This window comes from Xyrauchen texanus, chromosome 24, assembly GCF_025860055.1.
Source record: "Xyrauchen texanus isolate HMW12.3.18 chromosome 24, RBS_HiC_50CHRs, whole genome shotgun sequence".
Classification (NCBI taxonomy): domain Eukaryota; kingdom Metazoa; phylum Chordata; class Actinopteri; order Cypriniformes; family Catostomidae; genus Xyrauchen; species Xyrauchen texanus.
The window spans coordinates 27,810,103-27,834,887 of NC_068299.1; the positions used below are offsets into that span (position 1 = coordinate 27,810,103).

The 24,785-nt window shown below is 40.5% G+C and overlaps 1 protein-coding gene across 1 annotated transcript; it reads right to left on the bottom strand.

Moving 5' to 3' along the window:
* Nucleotides 1-15,893: 15,893 nt before the first annotated feature.
* Nucleotides 15,894-24,297, bottom strand: LOC127618059 (AP-5 complex subunit sigma-1-like). The gene is made up of 3 exons (XM_052090292.1): nucleotides 23,922-24,297; nucleotides 20,778-21,069; nucleotides 15,894-18,391 (listed from the first exon to the last, which is right to left on the bottom strand). The coding sequence occupies exons 1-3, from the start codon at nucleotides 24,089-24,091 to the stop codon at nucleotides 18,263-18,265; spliced, it is 591 nt and encodes a 196-aa protein (XP_051946252.1). The 5' UTR covers nucleotides 24,092-24,297; the 3' UTR covers nucleotides 15,894-18,262.
* Between the last annotated feature and the right edge of the window lie 488 nt (nucleotides 24,298-24,785).

The following is a 24,785-nucleotide window of genomic DNA, read 5'->3' on the forward strand; positions in this document are numbered from 1 at the left end:
GTTCACGAATTGGTGTTCTTCCCGATCTGAAGACCCGCAGAGATGCGCAGTTGGGTCAGTGCTCTCGTTTCTGCAGGAGAGGCTGGAGGGGAGGCTGTCCCCATCCACCTTGAAGGTTTATGTAGCCGCTAAATCGGCTCACTATGACGCAGTGGACGGTAAGTCCCTAGGGAAGCATGATCTGATCATCAGGTTCCTTAGAGGCACCCGGAGGCTGAACCCTAAAATCCAATGGTTGTTCCCCTCATGGGATCTCTCCATGGTCCTTTCAGGCCTCGAGAGACCCCCCTTCGAGCCGCTAGAATCAGTCGAGCTCAGAGCCCTCTCCTTGAAGTCGGCCCTCCTGATCGCGCTCGCTTCCATCAAGAGGGCCGGGAACAATCGCACTCTGAATCGGACCGCAGCAAATGAGCCCAGTGTGAAAGTCCCCTAAGGGTGCTTTCACACTAGCACTTTTGGTGCGCACCCGGGGTCGAATGACATCAAACCAAACTGGTTCGTTTGGATAATGTGAATGCTGTTTTCCAAACTCTCGTGCGCACCCACAAACCACACCCAGGTCCGCTTGAAAAGGTGGTCTGGGGAGGTTTCATGTGAACTCCAGTATGGTTCGCTGCTGATATGAACACAATCAGACCAAACTGCTGAAGTGAACTGCTTGTAATGACGTGTAATTTGCATCTTTGCTGGATCCCGATTGCAGTTATTATGGTATAATTTCTTCTGCCAAAGAAAGACAGTCATACACATCTGGAATGGCTACAGGGTAGGTGAATAATAATTTTTTTGGGTGAACAATTCCATTTACTCAAGTAAACAAGATAGAACCACTTGTTCTCCACATAGTTCGGATTCACACCCTCATTTCTTATTTATCTAACAGAAGAATGCCCATTTCTCAAGCCACAATTAATAGGAACCAAACCCAAGCCTTCCACACACACCCAAAGTTAACTTTTTAAGACAGGCCTGAGAACTCAATGTGGGCTGTTCAACATACCTGTACTTGTGAGTGCCTCAGACCAGTTCACTTCATTGGTAGTATCCCAGCAAGACTCTTACACTGGCTGCCAAAAGTTTGGAATAATGTACAGATTTTGCTGTTTCAGAAGGAAATTGATACTTTAATTCACCAAAGTCACATTCAACTGATCACAAATTATAGTCAGGTCATTACTGATGTAAAAACAGCATCATCACTATTTGAAAAAAAAAGTCATTTTTTATCAAATCTAGACAGGCCCCATTTGCAGCAGCCATCACTCCAACACATTTACATTTACATTTATGCATTTGGCAGACGCTTTTATCCAAAGCGACTTACAGTGCACTTATTACAGGGACAATCCCCCTGGAGCAACCTGGAGTTAAGTGACTTGCTCAAGGACACAATGGTGGTGGCCGTGGGGCTCGAACCAGCAACCTTCTGATTAACAGATATGTGCTTTAGCCCACTACACCACCACCAACACCTTATCCTTGAGTAATTATGCTAAATTGCTAATTTGGTACTAGAAAATCAGTTGCCAATATAAAAACACAGCTGAAAGCGTAACAATGTCTTTGTGTTTGTTTTTGAGTTGCCACAGTATGCAATAGACTGGCACGTCTTAAGGTCAGTATTAGGTCAAAAATGCGACACAAAAAAAATAAATGGCTTTCTCTTGAAATTGAAGATTTCATACAAAGGTGTACACAACAGTCTTCAAAGACAAAGGACAACTGACTCTAACAAGGACAGAAAGAGATGTGGATGTACAACTAAACAAGAGGATAAGTACATCAGAGTCTCTAGTTTGAGAAATAGACACCTCACATGTCCTCAGCTGACAGCTTCATTGAATTCTACCCATTCAACACCAGTTTCATGTATAACAGTAAAGAGAAGTCTCAGGGGTGCAGGCCTTATGGGAAGAATTGCAAAGAAAAAGCCACTTTTGAGACAGAAAACAAAAAGTTAGAGTGGGCAAAGAATCACAGACATTGGACAACAGATAATTGGAAAAGAGTGTTATGGATCTCAACCCCATTGAGCTTTTGTGGGATCAGTTAGACTGTAAGGTGCGTGAGAAGTGCTGACAAGACAGTCACATCTATGGCAAGTGCTGCAGGAAGTGTGGGGTGAAATGTCACCTGAGTATCTGGACAAAATGACAGCTAGAATGCCAAGGATCTGCAAAGCTGTCATTACTGCACATGGAGGATTTTTTGATGAGATCTTTTTGAAGTAGTTTAAAATGTAATAATGTTTGTATTCAAATTGTAATATTTTAACGTTATTAATGTCTTGACTATATATTGTGATCAGCTGAATGCCACTTTGGTTTATAAAAGTACCAATTTATTTCCATAAGAGCAAAATCTGTACATTATTCCAAACTTTTGGCTGCCAGTGTAAATGTAACCAAAAGACAGAGACGAGAGAATACAAACCTTGAGATATGTTGTGTTCAGTGACTGAAAGTCTCTCTTTCTCTCAGATTTTTTCTTTTTACCTCTTTCTCTTTCTCCCACCATGCCCTTTATTCATACTGACATGACAATGCAGACTGACTAGGGAATGACAACAATGACAGAATCGTGCTAACCAAGGCATATTCCTGACACATATAGCTTACACACACATCAGCCTACAGGCAACTATGATTAAGATACAGTGCATTGACATTGGTTAACGCTCTAACTATTCATCATCTCTGTGGTTTCCTCCTTCATTTTGTGCATTTTCCCTCTCTTTCACATTTCTTCTATACACATACACTCATGCAGGATCTCCCAGATGGCTCCATGTTACCTAACAGGAACAAAATCCATCAGGAATAATGTGACATCAGTTGGACAAACACACAGGCCAACACATCCAGACAGGCCATACTCCTCATCCACTGCTGCAGTAAGCCATCTGTGAATTAGAAAATGATTTATTTATTCAGAGATAAACATCACACATGCACTCATTCTCCCGCTTTCTCTCTCACACACAAAAATACAGACACATGGGCACACTTGCTTATTATTTTTTCATTCTATGTGTGTGTGTGTGTGTGTGTGTGTGTGTGTGTGTGTGTGTGTGTGTGTGTGTGTGTGTGTGTGTGTGTGTGTGTGTGTGTGTGTGTTCCTATGGCTTTGTTCAGATTGAAATACTAACTTAGCTTACTACTAACTGAATACTGTGCAGTATACACTGTATTTTGCTAACTGTTTCAAACAGTAGAATGCTAATAAGTCACATGAGCTCACTTTCATTAAATGAGATTTGTCCAGTTCTAATCTTGTAAATAAAAAATGTCCATTTCAATCCAATTTCATGTACAAATTAGGGCTGTTATAACTGAATTAATTACATGATATGGTGATTAATAATAGCAATTAATTGCTTATTACGATATTTTCAGAAATAGGCCCCAAATAAAGATTACTCAATATATAATAATAAAAATAATCATGCATTTAATATATATAATATATACAACAAATGAACAATTTCAGGATTAAGGCTCATTGCAGCTGAAAGACACAACAGACTGTTTAATTACAGAACTCTAGTGTGGATACACACTGTTTAAAATGGAGAACATCTGCTGTTTAGTGAATGACTCTTGCGCAGCTACCACGAAATAGGGAGAAATATCCCGCTTGGATGCTATTTTCCCACTGAGAAACTGACCTTCAGAACGCTGAAAGCATCTCTGCTTGGGAGTGGCAACAGGTGATCGCACACGCTCCATATTTCTCTATCTCATACACACACACACACACACACAAACACACACACAGACAAAGACACATAGACACGCACACACCCATCAATCCATCCTTATTTATCCAATAACTTGTTAAAAGCAGCACAAGCCGTGATACTATTTCTGAAGTGAACTTTTTGAATTACTAACAAAGGCTTGGACACATCATTTGTTTTGAACCAGCAATGGTAGATTCTGATCCGTAGCGTAATAAAGTAGTTCCTTGCACAAATGTGTTTTTATGACCGTACTCGGTTTTTCCTAATTTGTTTTTAATTTACTTGTTCTTTGAACTGTTGTATATAAGCAATATCACACTCGCAATCGTGCTATATGGCCCTACATCAGCACTGCTGTAATTACCTACGGCACTCTGCCTGTGGCCTCGTGCCTGCGGCTGAATCACAGCAGTGCTGATGCAGGGCCATATTGCACTCTTGCACATGTGATATTACTTAAATATATAACAATTCAGATAATTAAAAACATTATTGTGGCAGACAAGTAAAGCAATTATTAGACTATACAAAAAGTGGCTTTAAAAGTCAACATTGACCATTAACTTTTAATTGGCATATTGCTTATTGTGCAATTGAGTTCATCAATTTGTCCTACATTCATGCCTTCCATGGACACTTTAAGGCCATTTATTTTGGTTCGCATTTATAGTTCTGCGTTGTTCACCTTCTGTCACTCACTCGACATTGTGTCGATTGTAGTGACACAAGGGGTCTCTCTTGAGAGCCTCGGTTGCCAGTGAACTTGAGAAAAAGGCCAATGAAAAATTGGCGAACAGAATTTGCATGCCCCTCCCGGGTATAAAGGAGGGTGCAATACAGCTGTTCATTCAGATTTTTTCTTCAAAGCAGAGCGGTTGTGTCTTCAGCAAGCTGATGTTTCACCACTGTTCCACGCATCTCTGTAGAGTGTTGCTGTTGGATCTTACAGTGCTTTACCAGCGGCTTTTCTCTTCTCTGCATGCCAGTGCAGTCTACGCACCTGGGTGCTTCGACAGCACTTCTAAAAGAGCAATAGCCTCTAAAAGAGTATTTTCTCTAAAAGAGCAATACACATTGTCTTTTTAAAGATAACTCTCCGTCACTATGTAGTTCCTAGATGCGGCAGATATCTCTCCGCTTCTGATGGTCATAGATGCTGCCTTGTGTGTCTGGGCCGCGATCACACTGAGACAGCATTTGTGGATGGCTCTTGTTCTCACTGCAAGAACTTGAACGTGGCAACGTTGTGGTTGCGGCTTTCATTTCTGAAAGGAAAAGCCACTCCAGCCACCCCCAGCATCGTGCCTTCTTCCCACGGGATTGAGGCCGACGCGGCTGGAGATGGTGGCAATTTGAGGAGTTCAGCAGGTGCGGTTTTGCCAGGTAAATCCCCACGAACCACCCACCCCCCGGCTCGCTCGTTTGCTTCCTTCCGGGCCCATTAAGTTTGCTGACGATACGACGGTGGTAGGTCTGATCACTGACAATGATGAAACCGCCTACAAAGAGGAGTTGCACAACCTCTCCCTCAACGTCAGTAAGACCAAGGAGCTTGTAGTGGACTTCAGGAGGAAAGACAAAGAACACAGCCCTATCACCATTAATGGAGCACCAGTGGAGAGAGTCAGTAGATTCAAGTTCCTCGGTGTCCACATCACTGAGGAACTCACATGGTCCGTCCACACTGAGGCCGTTGTGAAGAAGGCTCACACGGCTGAGGAAGTTTGGAATGAACCACCACATCCTCACACGATTCTACACCAGCACTGTAGAAAGCATCCTGACTGGCTGCATCACTGCCTGGTACGGCAATAGCACCGCCCACAACCGCAAAGACCTGCAAAGGGTGGTGCGAACTGCCAGAAACCTCATCGGAGGTGAGCTTCCCTCCCTCCAGGACATCTATAACAGGCGGTGTGTGAAAAAAAGCTTGGAGGATCATCAGAGACTCCAGCCACCCGAGTCATGGGCAGCTCTCACTGCTTCCATCAGGCAGGCAGTTTCGCAGCATCAGGACACGCACCAGCCGGCTACATGATAGCTTCTTCCCCCAAGCAATCAGACTTTTGAACACTTGATCTATCAGGATCAATAATTAGCACTGCACTTTATTAATCTATAATCTCACACTGGACTGTCAAATATATTCTCCCCAATTCAACTACTGTATATACACTCACCTAAAGGATTATTAGGAACACCTGTTCAATTTCTCATTAATGCAATTATCTAATCAACCAATCACATGGCAGTTGCTTCAATGCATTTAGGGGTGTGGTCCTGGTCAAGACAATCTCCTGAACTCCAAACTGAATGTCAGAATAGGAAAGAAAGGTGATTTAAGCCATTTTGAGCATGGCATGGTTGTTGGTGCCAGACGGGCCGGTCTGAGTATTTCACAATCTGCTCAGTTACTGGGATTTTCACGCACAACCATTTCTAGGGTTTACAAAGAATGGTGTGAAAAGGAAAAACATCCAGTATGCGGCAGTCCTGTGGGGAAAATGCCTTGTTGATGCTAGAGGTCAGAGGAGAATGGGCCGACTGATTCAAGCTGATAGAAGAGCAACTTTGCCTGAAATAATCACTCGTTACAACCGAGGTATGCAGCAAAGCATTTGTGAAGCCACAACATGCACAACCTTGAGGCGGATGGGCTACAACAGCAGAAGACCCCACAGGGTACCACTCATCTCCACTACAAATAGGAAAAAGAGGCTACAATTTGCAAGAGCTCACCAAAATTGGACAGTTGAAGACTGGAAAAATGTTGCCTGGTCTGATGGGTCTCGATTTCTGTTGAGACATTCAGATGGTAGAGTCAGAATTTGGCGTAAACAGAATGAGAACATGGACCCATCCTCTGATGGCTACTTCCAGCAGGATAATGCACCATGTCACAAAGCTTGAATCATTTCAAATTGGTTTCTTGAACATGACAATGAGTTCACTGTACTAAAATGGCCCCCACAGTCACCAGATCTCAACCCAATAGAGCATCTTTGGGATGTGGTGGAACGGGAGCTTCGTGCCCTGGATGTGCATCCCACAAATCTCCATCAAATGCAAGATGCTATCCTATCAATATGGGCCAACATTTCTAAAGAATGCTTTCAGCACCTTGTTGAATCAATGCCACATAGAATTAAGGCAGTTCTGAATGCGAAAGGGGGTCAAACACAGTATTAGTATGGTGTTCCTAATAATCCTTTAGGTGAGTGTTCATATTTTATATACAATCACCCTTATTTTTTATTTTTATTGTATGTGTATTCTATATTGTGTGTAATGTTTACTGTACATTGCATATTGTGTAAGTATGTGTACATTTGTTATGTAAATTGTGTTCCTCAGATCAGGGCGCCACTCACAGCCACCAGTCCCTTTCTTCCCCGAAAGTGCATGACAAGCTGACAAAGTCGTGGAGGGCACCTTTTACTGGCCAAAATGTACCTCCTCACTTGTCTGCTCTCACTACCCTCAATGGCAGGACGGTCCATGGTTACACTGAGGTCCCCCAGGTGGACAAAGCAGTCGCGGTGCACCTGTGCCCACAAAACGCGGCACCCACATCGGGCTGCGGTACCCACATTGACAATAAAAGAGCAATTTCCTCATTCCTTGGGTCACCTAGCCGGTGCACACACATGGCGTTCTCATGGCGGCCCGGCACAAAACATATACAGTCACGGCACCTTGGACGCGGACCCTTCGCATCCATGCCCCCGACTATATCACGTACAGACCCCCGGCCAGCCGGTTCTGATGAGTCCAGAGGACGTCTCCATAGGACCTCCTGTTCAGTCATCAACCCGCCCCTTCCGGATATGCGGAGGGAGGTAAGTGCTTTGAGCCTTTCCTCAGCACAAATACCTCTGTTGCAACCTTGACACCCGACGCAATACTACCTGTTCCCCCCCTCTGAAAAGCCCCACCAGGTACATCAAATGCAGTCGTCCCCATAGAGCCCCTCGTGCGGAGCTTTGATGCGTGGCTTTCGCTCTCCAACCAGTCGCGCTGGCTGGCCAGGACCAACCGACTCGGCTACGCGATTAGGTTTGCCAGGCACCCGTCCCATTTCAGTGGCATCCACTTCACTTCTGTGCATGGCAAGAACTCCAACACCCTGCAGGCAGAAATCGCAACCCTTTTACACAAGGATGCGACAGAGCCTGTCCCTCCCGCCAAGATGAAGAAGGGTTTCTACAACCCAAAAAAGGCGGTGGTTTGCAGCCAATCTTGGATCTGTAAGTTCTCAACCGGGCCTTACACAAACTCTGTTCAAGATGCTCAAGATTGGTTCGCAGCAGTAGAACCGAAGGACGCGTACTTCCACGTCTCAATCTTGCCTTGACACAGACCCTTCCTATGGTTCGTGTTCAAGGGCCGAGCGTATCAGTACAAGGTTCTCCCCTTCAGCTTGTCCCTTTCCCCTCGCATCTTCAAGAAGGTCGCAGAGGCAGCCCTTGCAACGCTAAGTGAAGTGGGCACCCGCATAAATAATTACCTTGACGACTGGCTGATTCTAGCTCACTCTCAAGAGTTACTGTGTGACCACAGGGACCAGGTGTTCAGGCACCTCAGCCATTTAGGGCTTTGGGTCAACTAGGAAAAAAGCAAGCTCTCCCCGGTTCAGAGCATCTCTTTTCTCTGCATGGAGTTAGACTCCGTCTCAATGACAGCGTGTCTCACAAACGAGCGCACGCAGTCTGAATTGCCTCAACTCATTCAAACTAGGCACCGCGGTTCATCTAAAGCAGTTCCAGAGGCTCCTGGGGCTTATGGCATCCTCAGCGGTGGTCGAGCCGCTCGGGATGATGCATATGAGACCGCTTCAGCACTGGCTTCACACTCGAGTCCCGAGATGGGCATGGCGCCACAGCACATACCGTGTGATCATCACCCCTTCCTGCCGTCAGTTATTCAACCCTTGGACAGACCTCTGTTTTCTGCGGACAGGAATCCCCCTACAGCAGGTGTCCAGACACGTCATGATCACCACAGACGCCTCCAAACTGGGTTTGGGTGCAGTGTGCTACGTTGGCACATCAACTGCCAAGAATTTCTGGCTGTACTTCTTGCCCTGTGAATATTTCTCCTGCTGATTCTGGGCAAGTGAGTCTTGATCTGTTCAGACATCAAAGTGATGGTAGCGTACATAAATCGCCAAGGTGGCATGCACTCTTGTAATATGTCACAACTCGCCTGCCATGTCCTTTGGAGTCAGCAGCGACTGAGGTCACTCATATCCAGGGCAGCCTCAACAAGGCAGCGAACACGCTGTCGCGACAGGTCACGCTCAGACCCCCAGGTGGTCCAGCTGATTTGGGACCAATGCGGCGAAGCACAGGTAGACCCGTTTGCTTCCCAGGAAAACTCCCACTGCCCGCTCTGGTACTCCCTGTCGGAGGCTCTCCTCGGGAAAGATGCGCTGGCACACAGCTGGCCCCGGGGGCTATGCAAATACGTGTTTCCCCAGTGAGTCTACTTGCACAGGTGCTGTGCAAGGTCAGGTAGGATGAGGAACAAGTAATTTTAGTGGCTCCTTATTGGACCACTCGGCAGCCAGCTGTGAGACGGGTGGCGTCTGCTTCCTGCGGGGGGCTTGACGCTGGGGCGGGCCGAGGTGGAGCCGGTGCAACCGCCACAGGAAGACGCCCTTGGCGACGAGCAGATGGAGTGCGGGGTCTTGAACCATGCCACTTTCTGGGCAGGATGGTCTCCGTCTGCTGCTTCACTGCCAAGATCTACTGGGCAAAGTCCTCAACAGTGTTGCCGAAAAGGCAAGAAGCGTGGCTTGTCGGCCCCGTGCATCTTGACCAGGTTAAGCCATAGATGGCACTCCTGGACCAACAGTGTGGACTTTGCCGTGATATTTGTTGGTCGATGCAGCTCCTGCATCAATCCCGGGACAAGAGATCGGGACCGGGCAGTGAAAAGTGTCTCCCATGAACTCATCAGCTCCTTGTGCACTTCTGGGAAGAAAGGCACAGGGACGGGGCGTGACTGTGAGCAGCGCCGCAAGCCCAGATACCAATCAACAAGCCACGAGGGTTCAGGGGAGAGCGGAGGGTTCCACTCTACCCCGATACTCGCGGCAGCCTGGGAAAGCATGTTCATCATTTCAGCATCCACCTGTGACTGGGCGACCACACCCAAGGAGGTAAACCCAGCGGAGGTTTCCACGTCAGACAGGACAAGCCCGCTCTCCGAGGCTGTGCTTGAGAGCCCACTGCCTTCACGGGCACCGAATGAGAGGTTGAACTCGCCCTGGGACGAGCCGGCGCACTCATCCGAAAGCCTAACCGGAAATGAACTTTACAATTAATACAGGCATTATAACCCTTAAAAAGTGCTTTTTAATTTGCTGACAAATTAGAAGTATTTTGTTTTTATAATTTACGAAATTTGATTATTTACTGTACACTTTACAGTATTTGAAAACATCATATAGATCGTAAAGTTCTTGAGTGGAATACAACAAATTTTGTTTCACTCAAACCAAATGTCAAACCAAAATCAAGTTTATAGTTGTATTATGGGTTGCGTAACTTTATTACACATAAACAGAATTTAAAAACCTCAGACGCTCCCCAAAAAAGCAACCAGTCCAAATCAGTGGATACGATGACTAGACCTTAACATAATCTTGGAAATTGTGAAGCTACCTCAGATTTCCTTTTTATCATCATGGGGGAGTGTTGCATACGGCTCATTTAGACAAATGTATTTCATCCGGGTACCCTATAATACAGATTGTTTTTTATAATATACATGTAGGATGGTATGCTATTCCAAACATAGCCTCAGAAATGCATTCTCTCCCCTCTTCACCCTAGTGAGCAAAAAACTAACTTGGAGTAAGGATCAAGCCCTCCATCTTCATCTAAAGGAGCATTCTGTTTGAGTCTAGTGAGAAATATCTGTCTCTCCCTCTTGATCTTGATGGATAAGAGGGATGACAATGGAGACATGATGTACAAAGGGGTGTATAATCAGTATGCCTGTGTCCCCTAATGATGTCATCCTGAGTTGTGAGAACATCCTCTCTATAGTAAATATAACAGATAGCCTCTGAGGAACACAACTGCTTCAAAAACTGAACAAAAAACTCCCAGCAAAAATCAGAAGAATTACTTAGGTTTGCTTTAAACAAAATCCAAATGCTTATCCTTCCTTAACCAGCAATAGAAAACACTACTAGAGAAGTGATGGTAATCAAGATTGCATTGTAAATTTTTGAGACACTGGTGTAAATTGATGAGTCATTCATTCCAAACTCACACACACACACAGATAGTTACAACCCTCTTTCCGCCCAGTAATGTTCTACATTCAAGTTCAAAGCCTCTTGAAAGGGATAGTTCACACAAAAATGAAAATTCTGTCATCATTTACTCACCCTTATGCCATCCCAGATGTGTATTACTTTCTTTCATCTGCTGAACTCAAGATTTTTAGAGGAATATTTCAGCTCTTTTGGTACATTCAATGCAAGTGAATGGGTGCCAGATATTTGAAGCTCCAAAAATCACATAAATCAGCATTAAAGTAATCCACAAGTCTTTTTTATTTTATTTAAATTCTCCTACCTACTCAGTGAATCTCCACTATAACATTCACATTCTTCATCTTTTGTTTTTGGTGATTCACATTCTTCATGCATATCACCCCTTACTGGGTAGGGAGAAGAATTTCTAGCAAAAAATTACTTAAATATTTAACTGTTTCTCACACACCTACCATATCACTTATGAAGACATGGCCTTAATCACTGGAGTCATATAGATTAATTTCATGATGCCTTTACGTACTTTTTGGAGCTTCAAAGTTCATGGTCACCATTCACTTGCATTGTATGAACCTACAGAGCTGAAATCATCTTCTAAATATTATTTGTGTTCTGCAGAAGAAAGAAAGTCATACACATCTGGAATGGCATGTGGGGTGAGTAAATTATGAGAATGCTCATTTTTGGGTGAACTGTCCCTTTAAGGTCAAAATTACATAAAAATGTACCCTATTTACTTTGTTAATGGACTGGTCTTTTTTGTGCACAATTTGTCAGTGCATGTCTGTGAAACACCTTGCTCTACAGCTCTTTTCAATTCCTTTACTTCAATCACTGACTCCATTCGGGTATGTAACAGCCACTTTTCAAAATCCAATCGATTCCATGTGGATAAAATTTAGCCCCACCATACATTTTGTTCTTGTTAAATATCCATTTTCATTATGTCCAATTATGGAAGTAAACAGGGTTATGAGCACTAAAATGTAAAGTGTGTGTGTGTGTGTGTGCATGTATTTATCACTTTGTGGCCCCATAAGGATAGTAAAACTCAAAATGTTTGACTTTGTGGGGATATTTTGTCAGTCCCCATGAGGAAAACAGCTTATAAATCATCCTAAATTGTGTTTGTTGAAAATGTAAAAATGCTGAAAGTTTTCTGTGAGGGTTAGGGGATAGAATATATATTTTGTACAGTATAAAAACCATTATGTCTATGGAAAGTCCCCATAAAACATGGAAAGCCAACGTGTGTGTGTGTCTCATTATATTTGTGAGTGCCACATTGTTTTTTTTGTTTGTTTTTAAACGTCCTCACTAATACAGAGAAACTAAAAAAAGTTTGTATCCTTCAAAGATTTTAGAAAGATTTACTCTGCAGAAAAAAAACACTTTTTTTTCACTTGCACTTTTTGACTGGTCAACAATCTCATCAAAGCTCTGTCCACTCATGCAACAAAGCAGATATTCTAGACTCACTCTCTCCATCCACTTGCATTGTACTGTGGACAGTTGTTGCACAGGTTTTTGAAATAACTTTTAAATGATAAATGGCATCGTCAGTCCAGATATGGTCTTTTTAATTAGCAATGATATTTTGTATATATAAAATAAAAGGCAATGCATTGTGTGATCATCAAGGTGAGAAGATTGCAAGGCAAGTTAATTCATAAAACATTTATTGTGCTGGTTCATGCCTCTGCATACATAATTCCAAAGTGATGGTGAACAAGAGATAAAGAGAAGAAAAATACTATGGGAATATATTTTGTTCAAAAAGAAAATCTATGGAGGAGACAGAAGAATGCATAATAACATCACTAACATCTTGAAAACATAGTATACATTCAAAACATGTGTATATATTTGAGAGAGAAAAAGACATGAGAAGTTCTAATGTGTTCTTCACTTTATTCCTGTACAGCTGTGAGTTCAATAAACTATTCTCACAGTTCTAAGTATTCATACATTATCACAGTTTTTTTTCTTGCTTCTGCTTATTGTAATTTTTATTAATAGTAATCATATTAGAGGATAACAAATCATGCAGAGAAGATAGGAGAATGGGATTGGCACATGACAAACTGGACTCGAACCCATGTTGCCAGTATGAGCAGCACAGCCCTTATTTCTGTACAAAGACCTCTTAATCTTTTAGTTTTAAAGAATTAAATGCTTAATTTTTGTCTTCTTTCTGAAAGGAAAGCCCTGCTGTACAGTAGAGGGGAAAAGCTCCATACAAAAACTGGTAAACCTGGAATGTAGTGTAGGTGGGAAGATCAGACATCAGAGTCTTTTATTCTCTCTCTTTTAACTTCTCTACAAATGTTTCACTAATGTCTCTCTAAAACCCTCCTTGGCTTTCATTGATAAAAAAAAATGGTCAGTGGAAGCATTCAAAGACACCCACATTCTTCAGGAATATGAGTCTAAATGAGTCATAATTGAGTTACTCTCAAAATTTATTTCAGCGTGTTAAGTGTAGAATTGGACCCAGACTGACAGTCAGAACCTCAAACACAGTCTGACTGCATGCCTTTGATTGTTCATGAATGTTGAATATTGTCTTTCATTATTCTACAGCACTAAACAAGTCATAAAGGAGATAAAAGTATGTTAGGCAGTAAAAACAAATCCCTACCTTTCAGAAGAATGCTTTGTAAGAGTTGAAAAAGTAGAAAATGCCAGAGGAAGCGTCTCTGAGTCATTTACTGATACAAGTAAATGAGAAACAGGCTAGAGAACCTCATAATAGTGATAGTGATCCTTCAGGACACTAAAGGTTTGTTTCCTAGGTGCAGGTTCTGTCCATAGAATTTAAGTTAGACTAATCTTGGACTGTAATTCAACCCAGGATATCTAAGAAACATTTATAGAGAGGGCCATACTATCAGATCAAGTACTGAATTATAATGCACAATAACATTAAGTTTTTATCCTTGTGATTATGTGCACTTTAAAACAGGACACATCCATACTTGGTTATGCTTTGGATTATAAACAAATATTGAATTAGAGATAATAAAGTAATAAGCCTCAACAGGACATGCATTAAAAGTAATTTTACAGTGGGGGTACAGAGCACAATGTGAATTAAAACTAGTCAGATATAAAACAAATTAATGTAATTTAACATTGAAGATACAGTTTTATAAAGTTCTCATGAATGGATTTTATCATTAACTTCACTCCGCAAATCAGTTTGTTTGATCCAGATTTTTTTTTTTACTCAAATCGATACCCGATGTGATGAATTTCAGACAAGTGCCACTCTGCGGAAAAGGTTCATGCCCCGAAAATCACCTGCACTGTACCTATGTCACATTCTTTTGATCTCCGGCTAGTGTTCCTAGTATGAGATCAAGAGGCAGCCATCTTTGTTTAAGGGCGCTCAATTCCGAGATTGGGTATCACGCGAGTGATCACTCATCAATGGCAACAAATAGGGGAAAATATAAGTCCTTTTCATAAGGCCTTTAAAATAATGTCACAGGGGACAAAAGAGCTATAAAATTACTGAAATAATTGCGATTTAAATCTATATTGGAAAACATTTTATTTAGTCATAGGCTACTTTTGAAGTGCTGTCAATAGATCAAGGATTAGTTGCTTTTTGTCATCACAAGGTGTAGTTTCACCATCTACCAGCAGGAGCCAACAGGAAAGTTCTAAACAATATTTGCAAACAAGTACGTGAATGAATGCTGTTTTGGTTCTAGTAATGTTATGGTTAGGTTTATTTATAGGTTTTGGACTAATTCATGCAATTACTACTCAAATGTTTCAGAAAATTGGTGTGCTGTTCACGTCACATCCATTCAAAGTAGCAAGTAATGCAGTTTTGGGCTTAATGCTGTTACGCATGCGCGACAACTGTACTTGCCGGAAGGCAGTTTGGACATTCAGAAAGCAACGCTTTTTACAGAAAAACATTGACCTCCTGTCAATGATTTCCACATAAAATCGGTCCCTTATTGTGGCAGGGTAAAAGATACAGCTAGTAATAACATCCTACATTTAGATCGGAGAATCAGCACAAACAGAACCAACATAATGTGATTACTTAAGGCTTTCATTAAACCTCTGAGAGGATATTCCTCAATTTAGGACAGAATCATCAGACAGCTGAATAATGGATTTCACAGCTGAACTGGATCTAAATGCACCAAGAAACACTATGATTTCTGCAGTAATTGCGTTTGTGTTTTTCTCCATACATTTCAACACTTTTTGAAACTACCTCTTGTGATGAATGTGTTGGTGTGGATAAGGCATAAAATATTTTGTAGAATTTTAAACAACCTTTATGGAGTAACCATAAAGGATAAATTGTCTTGCATTTACTCTCTTGAAATGATAATGCTGATTTGTTTGTGAGAAGAACCAGCAATAGTATGTCTATATGCACATGCCTACATGTGGCCAAAGTAAATCCATGTTCCAGTTCCATGTAAGGTTTCACCGTTTCCAATGGAATCCATGGCAAAACTATTCATTTATTTAAAAAGTTGTATCAAAGTCTCATTAAATGTATGCACCTTAACATATTTAAATTGCTTCAAAAATAGCTAAAACAATAACAATCATATTGCATTTATCTTTTATTTGTAATTCAACTAATACAGTGACCTAATCCTGACAATTTAGCAACTAATTCTCCAAAAATCTCAGCACAATTTAATTCAGGTCAATGCCTCATCACTGTCTGTGAACCCAGATCTAAACACAATTTTTCACTCTTCAAAACAGGCCTAATAGAAAAGAGACATCTTGAAACTGGGTAGTGTATCCACCCTGTTACCATTGTCCTATACACAATTTTTTTTTTAATTGAGCACCAGAACTGGACCTTGGAGCAGTGGAAGAAGGTCGTCTGGTCCGATGAGTCTCGTTTTAATTTACAACATGTGGACGTCTATGTGTGCGCCATTTACATTGGGAAGTGATGGCACCAGGATGCACTGTGGAAAGACGACAAGGAGTGTGATTCTCTGGGCAATGTTCTGCAGGGAAACCTTGGGCCTCTTCATGTGGATGTCAATTTTACACCTGCCACTGAAACATTGCTGTGGACCAGGTACACCTCTTCAATGGTATTCACTGTTGGCAGTGGCCTCTTTCAGCAGGATAATGCACCCTGCTTCTCTGCACACTTTGTTCAGGAATGGTTTAATCAATCTGCTCAATCTGAGCATCAGTGGGATGTGCAGGACCAACAAGTCCGATCCACAGCGCGGCTCCACCTCGCAACTTACAGGAATTTAACAATCTGCTGCAAACGTCTTGGTGCAAGATACAATAGGACACCTTTTAGGAGTTTTGTAAAGCCCATGCCTTGGCGGGTCAGCGCTGTTTTGGCAGCATGTGGAGAACCAACAGCATATTAGGCCAGTGGTCATAATGATTTGGCTCATCCGTGTAAGTGTTAGTAGGAGTGAAAATGAGTAAAGACTAAATTTGTGCAGTTGTTGGCTGTCATAACAACAAAGAATTTAGTTATTAGATAATTTCAACGTAACAAACCTTGACTATTGCTTCATGTCATCTACTCACTCCTTTAACCTTTATTACGGAGGTTTGTTTTTTATTTGGACATTTTCAAACATTTAATATGCTCATCACATTATCCGCTAAAATTTGCACCGCTGACAGTTAAAACACTAGAGACCAGAAATCAAAAATATTCTTCTGTTATGAATCAGGGAACACTTGGCGTTCAGGAATGAGGTGGATAGTTTTTGCCATTACAGGATTCATACCATAAGAAATGCACATTTTTAAGATCTTTCAGAAATAAGAATTTAGAAACTGCAGAATTCAAAACTTCCCAGTCCATTAAGACTACATATTTACCAGGATCCCTCATCTTAACATTAAAGCACAGATTGTTTTGTGATACAGTCACAATGTAATGCAGGATTTGCCAAGAAGCTTTTATCAAAGGGAAAAAAATATAAATAAATTTGAGTTATATCTGACTGCATAGACTTGTCATTTTGTGCCATGTTAATGTGCTATAGGTGCATTTAATTTGAGTGTCACTCAACAGCTCTTCACAGCTATGGAAATACAGCCATAACAGGGCTCTTGTCTTACTTGATGCAGGCAGAATACCAACAACACTGTCTGTAAGACAGATGACACGAGAAACTCTTGAACAGGAAACCATTTCACACTTACCAGTCAACATATTGAACCACAATACTTGTGTTTCACTTACTGACCTCACACTTACTGTAAGTGGGCTTCATCCTCAACCTTCCTTCATTTCAAGTGCAGCATGGGGACAGGGGTAACTCGACATGATTAAACTAGAGACAACAGGATAAATATGGATTTGAGTGATCGCTCTGTTGGCCTTGATATGATAGCTTCATACAGCCTTGTCAATCAGCCATCTCAGATCTGTTGGCAGGCACACTGCTGTGATCCATTTAATTATTTTAGATAAGTGTTAGGATTATTCTGATTGCTATGCAATTCACTGAAACACAACATGCAACAAACAATAAAAATGCAACACTGCCCTCTAGTGGAGAGCTATATAAACATACATACATACAGGTTTTATTTTGAAACATTCGGTCAGAGTTCATATAAATTCAGCCTTATATTAACAATTTTATAATAAATTTATAAAATGATCAGCTATGGAAAGTTACCCCGGTACTCGCAAATCATCCTGCCTGGGAGAATCACAGTGTTAATGGGCTGGTAATACAGGATGGGTTGTAAGGCTGTACAACATGCATGCAAATAAAACAGCTGCAAAGGGCAGAAAAACAAGGTCTCTTGCACACACAACAGAGATTTCCTCTCAAACGTGTAAAGGTCAAAATCAGTTCAGCATTCACTTGAATGGGCTATTTATGCCTTTAGAAACACTCTACTGAATATTACCATATCTACAGTTTTTTTGTGTGTGATGCCTCACACTTTTCCATCTAATCTATTGTCAAAGTGTAATCAGAAGTTTTAGCACTGTTGCTCTCTGGTATCATCATAGGGAACAACTGGTTAACAGGAACAACTGGTTAACAGGAACAACTGGTTAACAGTACACTTTGTGGGTGAGATCTTCTATTTTTTAAACATCTGCAGGACTGTGCATTGCACCTCCTGAGGAAAGTGATTTCTTGAATCTCTTATATCAACAGGCAATTTATATATTACTCTCAAAATGTGGCAAACACTCGCCAATGTAATTGTGCCAATACACACACAAACACTCATTTGCTCACGTAGCTTGCTATCTCTTTCTCCACGCTGAGGGCAAAACGGTGGTTGAGGAAAAGGAGCTGACCATGAGAAAGGAGTCTCTGCAACATGGCATCCACTCTATCACTTTTCAGCAATACCTGAAAATAACATCTAAGTCAGCCAAAGAGAAAATAAAAGTGTAGTGCCAGATAATCAACAACTTGGCAACCTGCCTACTTTCAATTTGTGTCCTTGGTCACTGCCTGCCAACAACTCTGGTCCTAACAGTGCTCCCACTCTTTTCAAGGCACAATTTTCCAGGACATTTTATGTGCCCAACAAGAGTAATATTTAAGCAAAAACTCTTTGCTTTTATTTTAGCGTTTCTGTGTTTTTAAACAGATAAGCAGTTTGCTCCATAGCCCAGTGTGATTATTAATCCCTGTAAAGCTGTGACTTAATTAAATAAATACATAGTCTGTATGTGCTGTCCACTTCAGAGACCTACTCACTGTCATCTTACACATACATAGAGCGCACGTGATGATCATGATGAAGCGTTTTCAGTGTATGAGCACGCTACTTCACACATTAATTTTGAAGTCTTCATCACTTGCAGATTATATACTCGTTTCATTAAATCACATACTTTTGCGTTTAATTATCACACTAGAACATATCACAATTTTAATTTGATTACTTGTGCATTCAAACATACATTTTCATTAAAATATGTTATGTTAGATTCAGTAACATTCTGTATTTTATTGCTAATGCCATTTTTATGACTAGATTCCGTGATCCTGTCTGTGTGGTAACAATGGTATAAACAGACACCGATCATTGAATTATTGAAAATGAATTCACATCCTGAGGTGTGAAGGCCGAAGCACTATGCTACAGACTCCGGGTGTGAATTCATTTTTTTATATATATATAAATAAATCAGTGGACCGTCATCGTTGTCTAAAGTGTATAAATTATTTTTGTGGTTAACACAACAGCAATGTGGGAATGAAAAAAAATAATTATTTTGTACCAATTCATTATTAAACTATTTTGTTGGGGAAAGCAGAGATGACAGCAGATGAGCAGAGTGAGTATGTGACAAGGACTTGTTTATAACAGTTAACCGTTGAAGTGAAAAAAAAAATACGAATGTGTATTTGACTCCTATTCAGAGTCACAATCATTACCATGTTTTCATACATGTAACAAAAATCTTATTAGCAACAGTCAAACAGTTCTATTACATAAAATATTTCGCAGTACAAATCATTACTTTCCAGAACATTTAGGTATTTTTCAAATTTTCTATTACTTTTCCATGCCTGGAAACTGCAATGCAAAATTCCAGGTTTTCCAAGAGGTTTGGGAACCCTGCCTAACTATACAGTAATTACAATGAAAAAGGGTATAATTCAAATCCTAAAAAAAATAAAAATCCTGCAGTATTCTGAAATGACTGGGAATTGTTAATGTATTGATTATGTGTCAAAGACCTATCACATGTGTCACATGGACCCCCTTCCTAATATAAATGCTGCATTATATTTTCATGTCTAAAGAATCATTTTTACTGGGGGAGCAAAATACTAAGTGATAAAGAAAACATGTTAGCAAAATTAAATAACTTTTATATTGTCATTGTACTAAAGCCAGAACAAATTATTAAAATATTATCTGTAAAGTAGTATTGATAAAATAATTTTGAATTTTTATAATTTAGAAAATGTACATAAGTTTACAGTGTATATTTTGTCTTATGCTCTTACCTTTACTATTAGAGTAATGTTGTATCAACATAAAGAGTTTATTTATTTGAGAGAAACTTATTTGTAAAGTGCTTATCACAATAAATATTGTTCCAAGGCAGTTACAGAGAATACAGTCTTATTGTCTCTTGTTTTTGTTTTCTGCTAACCCCTACAACCCCCTTCTGGTCCCCTGTTGAATGAGATGCACATGGTAGTCATTTCAATGGTAACCAGACTTTAGGCCAGCAGGTAAAAGCAAAACAAAGCTTCGACTAAGGCTTTTTAATAAGATAATTGGGGTTCAAAGTAGTTCCATTCAAATATCAAAATAAATATCAAACAATAATTTTCAGACTATACGCTACATAAATCTACATCTGCACAATGACGAAAGTAAAACACTGGTTAAGTTGGTTTGGCAAATTTAAAAAACATTTCACAACAATATATAACATAGTTGTTTACTGGCCAAAGTCAAAAGAGCCAATGTACTGTATATCCCAAGGTATGGCTAAATCCCTACTTAAATGTTGGGATACCAAGCATATGGGATTTTTTAATCCATTTTATCATTCACCAGTCTGAAAAGACTGCTTAAAAAAAGATATACATCACCTCTTCTCAACAAGCCACACAGTTCGAGGAAGCATCCACGTTTGTAGCATAAATGCTGTGTCGTGAGGCAAATACTCAGGGGTAGTGGATTATTCAAATCCCCAACAACAAGTTTGAGAAATAGTAATATTGAAGCTTGGCTTAAAAGTTTCTCCTACTGGCAAAAGCTCACCTCAGAACCAGGTCCCAGCAGACGTAGTTCCTCTAGGCAGTGACGTGCAATGTTGCGAAGTGTTCCCTCTGCAAGCAAAAGATTCTCATGGGGTCTGCAGACCAGAGTGAATGCAAGAGACTGCACCCCCAGCCACAGAACAACACTCCGATCTGGAAACATCTCTGCATTGCCCAGAGAAAACACACCACTCTCGGAGTCACCCAGTGCCACAGCCTCCTCACCCAGCACAGCTTCCACACACAGATTGCCTGAGGCCTCCCTGCTCAAAGTCACAGCACTCTGTACCTGCCTGAGAGACAAAGAGAAGCAGACTGTTACTGTTAGCCATATGCACACATATAAAAATGAAAAGTGTAACAATAGTTTCAGCCAAACTACTACAGTAAAAAACAAGTGTGGTAAGATGGTGGAAAGGGACCCTCACTTAAAAAAAAATTATTTTGACTGAGCAACTCACCGTTATGGTCCTAGGGTGTTGTGGGTGGTTGTCAGGGCTTTGCTATGTGGTTGCTAGTGTGTTATAGGAGGATAGGGTAGTTCATTACTGGCCAAAATGAAAAGGCCAAAAATGGCTCAAGAAAGAAAGAAAGAAAGAAAGAAAGAGAGTGCAGGCCCTGCCTATTAAGCGACATTTGTGGCTGCATAGGCCTCCACACTGCCACCAGGGGGCCCCCAACCACAGGTTCAGTATAGCCAAATAATTCATTTCAAAATTTTTTAAATAATTCTTTTCAATCAGTGTAAATAGCACGGGCACACAGTCTAGTATAATGCATGCCAATATCAGATGGAACCCATCAAAACTATATAAAAAAAAACATTTGCATGTGCTTTGAAGAAAAGATGGGGAGAAATACGTTTGTGAATTTGACAGTTTCCATCCTAAGATCTGATGTGGTGATGTTAGTAAGACAGTTGGTTAGTTGCATGAGCAAACCAGGTTTAAGTCCACCTTTTGCTAATTTCACTATTCTCCCTCTTATCGGCCCATGTAATCGAGAACAGACAGTACGCCATCGGAAAGTCATTCATTTTAAATAAAAGATGAACACAACAGGTGTTTAAAAAAAAAAAAAGTGTCTAAGGGGAGTGTGATATCACTAGAAGTAAACGCAGTAATTCTGGTCATGATCGGGGCCTCACTAAAGGTTGCGCAGAGAAGGGGGTAGACAGGCACACAGTAATGTTTTTAAAAGAATATTCTGGATTTAATACAAGTTAAGTTCAATTGACAGCATTTGTGGCATTATCACAAATTTATTTCGACATCCCTCCTTTTCTATAAAAAAAAAAAAGGTAGAAATCTGGGTTACAGCACTTATACAATGCAAGTAAAATGTGAAGCTTGTAATTTTATAAAAGCAGCTACATTAATCTTACTGTTAAATCTTTTAGTAGTAGTTGGGCTGTAAAGTTGTTTAAATTGTCATTTTCACAGTAGCTTAAAGGCAATGATGTTGTAAAGTTAAAAAGGCTAAAACTTTACACCGAAAAGATTAGGAAGCAATTTTATCAGACTAAAATCATTACAATACTCATATTGTTTACATCTTGTAGTAATACTTTGGAAACTTTGTTTACAGATTGCTCCCATTCACTTCCATTGTAAGTGCCTCACTGTTACCAAGATTTTGGCTTTGTTTGTTTGTTTTTAAGAAAAGGAGGGACAAGTCAAAACTAAATTCTGTGGTAATCAACATTATGCCACAAATGCTGTCGACTGAGCTTAAATCAGGGGTGTCAAACATATGGCCCGCAAAGGAGTCATCTCCAGCCCACAGGATGATTTGCAGAAAAAAATAAGTAATGTTTGAAAATATTTATATTGATTAGCTTGTAACTTGGGTAAGAAGTATTCATTCTATTATTTTATTAGCAACAGCAGAACAGATAAACATTTAAATGTGTGCCGTCGCTGCATTTTGCTGTTATAGCTTGCATGATCAGTGGAATTTCGAGACACGCGTGCGTATCAGCGAACACCACACATGTCTGAGGGTGACGCAAGTTCCATGGCCACACATTCCAACCCCATCTCATGAAAAATCGTACAGAATTTACGAGTTGGCCATTTCTAATGGTCTCGCACGACTTTGTTTGCATAAACTTGTACGACTTAATCATGTGCAAATTCCCGGAAGCACAAGTTCCGCGCATGAGGCGTTAAGGACATACTTATTAATATTTTGCCCTTACCCAAACTTAACCAATCAGTAGAGTGTGTAAAAATGATAGGAAGCTGTTGTGTGTGACAGAAGTAATTGTCCCGTATTAGATGGAAACAATGTCCAGCGACATCATTGGCTGTAGTGAAAGTCGTAGGAATTCAAACGAGTGCAGCTGATATCATACGAATTAGCCAAATTTAGAAAAGTAGTACAAATCATGACGATTTCGCTGTGAGAGTGTGTTGCACATTCCCACAGTGAAGTATCTCTCACAGAAATAATGGCAACATGAACAGGCCCAATGATATACATCAGATGTAATTACAGTTGCATTGTTTCAGTCCCATTGAACTATTATTCATTTTAAGCAGGTTTCAGTTTATTGGCGTTTAAGTTCGGTTTCAGATGGTTTATTTTTAGGCTAAAGCTCCTGCCCAAGTGTGAGTGGTTCTCTCTTTTTCTTGTAAATGTATTCGCAGTGGTGGGTTATTTCTGTGGCGGGCGACTTATAAAAAGTCTTGGAGTGACATGTGACAAGAAATACTGTCAGACACAAACACGCGCGTTTGAAGAAACAAACTTGATTATATTTTGAAGAACAGTAAAAAGAAAAGCCGTTGATGCTCCGTGTATTGAGGCGCTTCTCAGAGTGCTCACCGTTTCTGTCATCTAAAAATAGTTTGCAACTGCAAGAACGGTGCCGTCCTTGAGAACACCGCAAATGATCTCAGACCATCTACGTTTAGTTCGCTTGAATTCCACTGAGCAGTTTACATTTACACGCATTGTGAACGCAACATTGCTTAATTTCAAACAATTGTGGCTGAATGCATAACCATACAAAGCAATTACATGCCAGTGACATTAATGAATTGTCATGTGTGCCATCATACTTCAATACAGCTTCAGAAGTGGTGTTTTATGTAACTTTATTAATTAGAAGTCTATGGTTCCAGCTCTGATCTGATCTCACCTCGTTACCATGTGAAGTTTCTCTTTCTGCATCAGTCGTCTGTGCTCCGGTGTGAAGTCACGGCCATCTGCGGTCTCTGGTCCGAATACACGCGAGTACAGTATCCGGCTGTCGCCAGCGGACAGTGCGCTCACCGGACACACCGTTTGGATTAAAAAGCACAGCACCATATCTCATTTAAGATGCCGTGAACACAGAGGTAACAGCTAGATGTTAAACTATTTATATGTGCCAGAGCCCACAAGAATTACAACAACAGAGACATACTGACGGAGAACTGCTCAACTGAGGAAACAAATACACTAACATTTACTAAATAAGCCTGTCAAAACATGCATATTGCCATTGTGAACAAACTCAGCGGATTTATTTCCGTATTCGGTCACGTGGTTTTGGATCAGCTGATCGTTGCCCGTTTTAGTTTTTTTACTCTAGATGGCGCTCAACGTATTACATTAAATCCAGTTAATAAATAGCGCTTAACGAAATAACATATGGCATATTCATAAATAAAATATTAATAGTTTTATTGTTTTTTTATGTTTATATAATTTTATATTATTTCATAGTATCAAGCATTTAATTATTTTTATTATGTTTTGAGTGCAGTCAGTGCTTAGGACAAATGCAACTCATTTTGTTTTAATGCCTATCATCACCAAAGATTCAGCTACAGAATTAATTTTATGATATATTAATATTGTCTTGATGATAGATAGATAGATAGATAGATAGATAGATAGATAGATAGATAGATAGATAGATAGATAGATAGATAGATAGATAGATAGATAAAGTGACAGACAGAATTACTCTTCTTTCAAGAATCAGTTGGAGCTATTTAAATGCCTGTGCTTACACAAA

Bases quoted from the DNA above. Each gene is read 5' to 3' on its own strand.
- LOC127618059 (XM_052090292.1), bottom strand. From the start codon at position 24,091: ATGGTGCTGTGCTTTTTAATCCAAACGGTGTGTCCGGTGAGCGCACTG. The intron at 21,070-23,921 runs GTGAGATCAGAT...TTTGTCTCTCAG, and splicing joins AAACTTCACATGGTAACGAG to GCAGGTACAGAGTGCTGTGA. The intron at 18,392-20,777 runs GTGAGCTTTTGC...TGTTATTTTCAG, and splicing joins TGCTGGGACCTGGTTCTGAG to GTATTGCTGAAAAGTGATAG.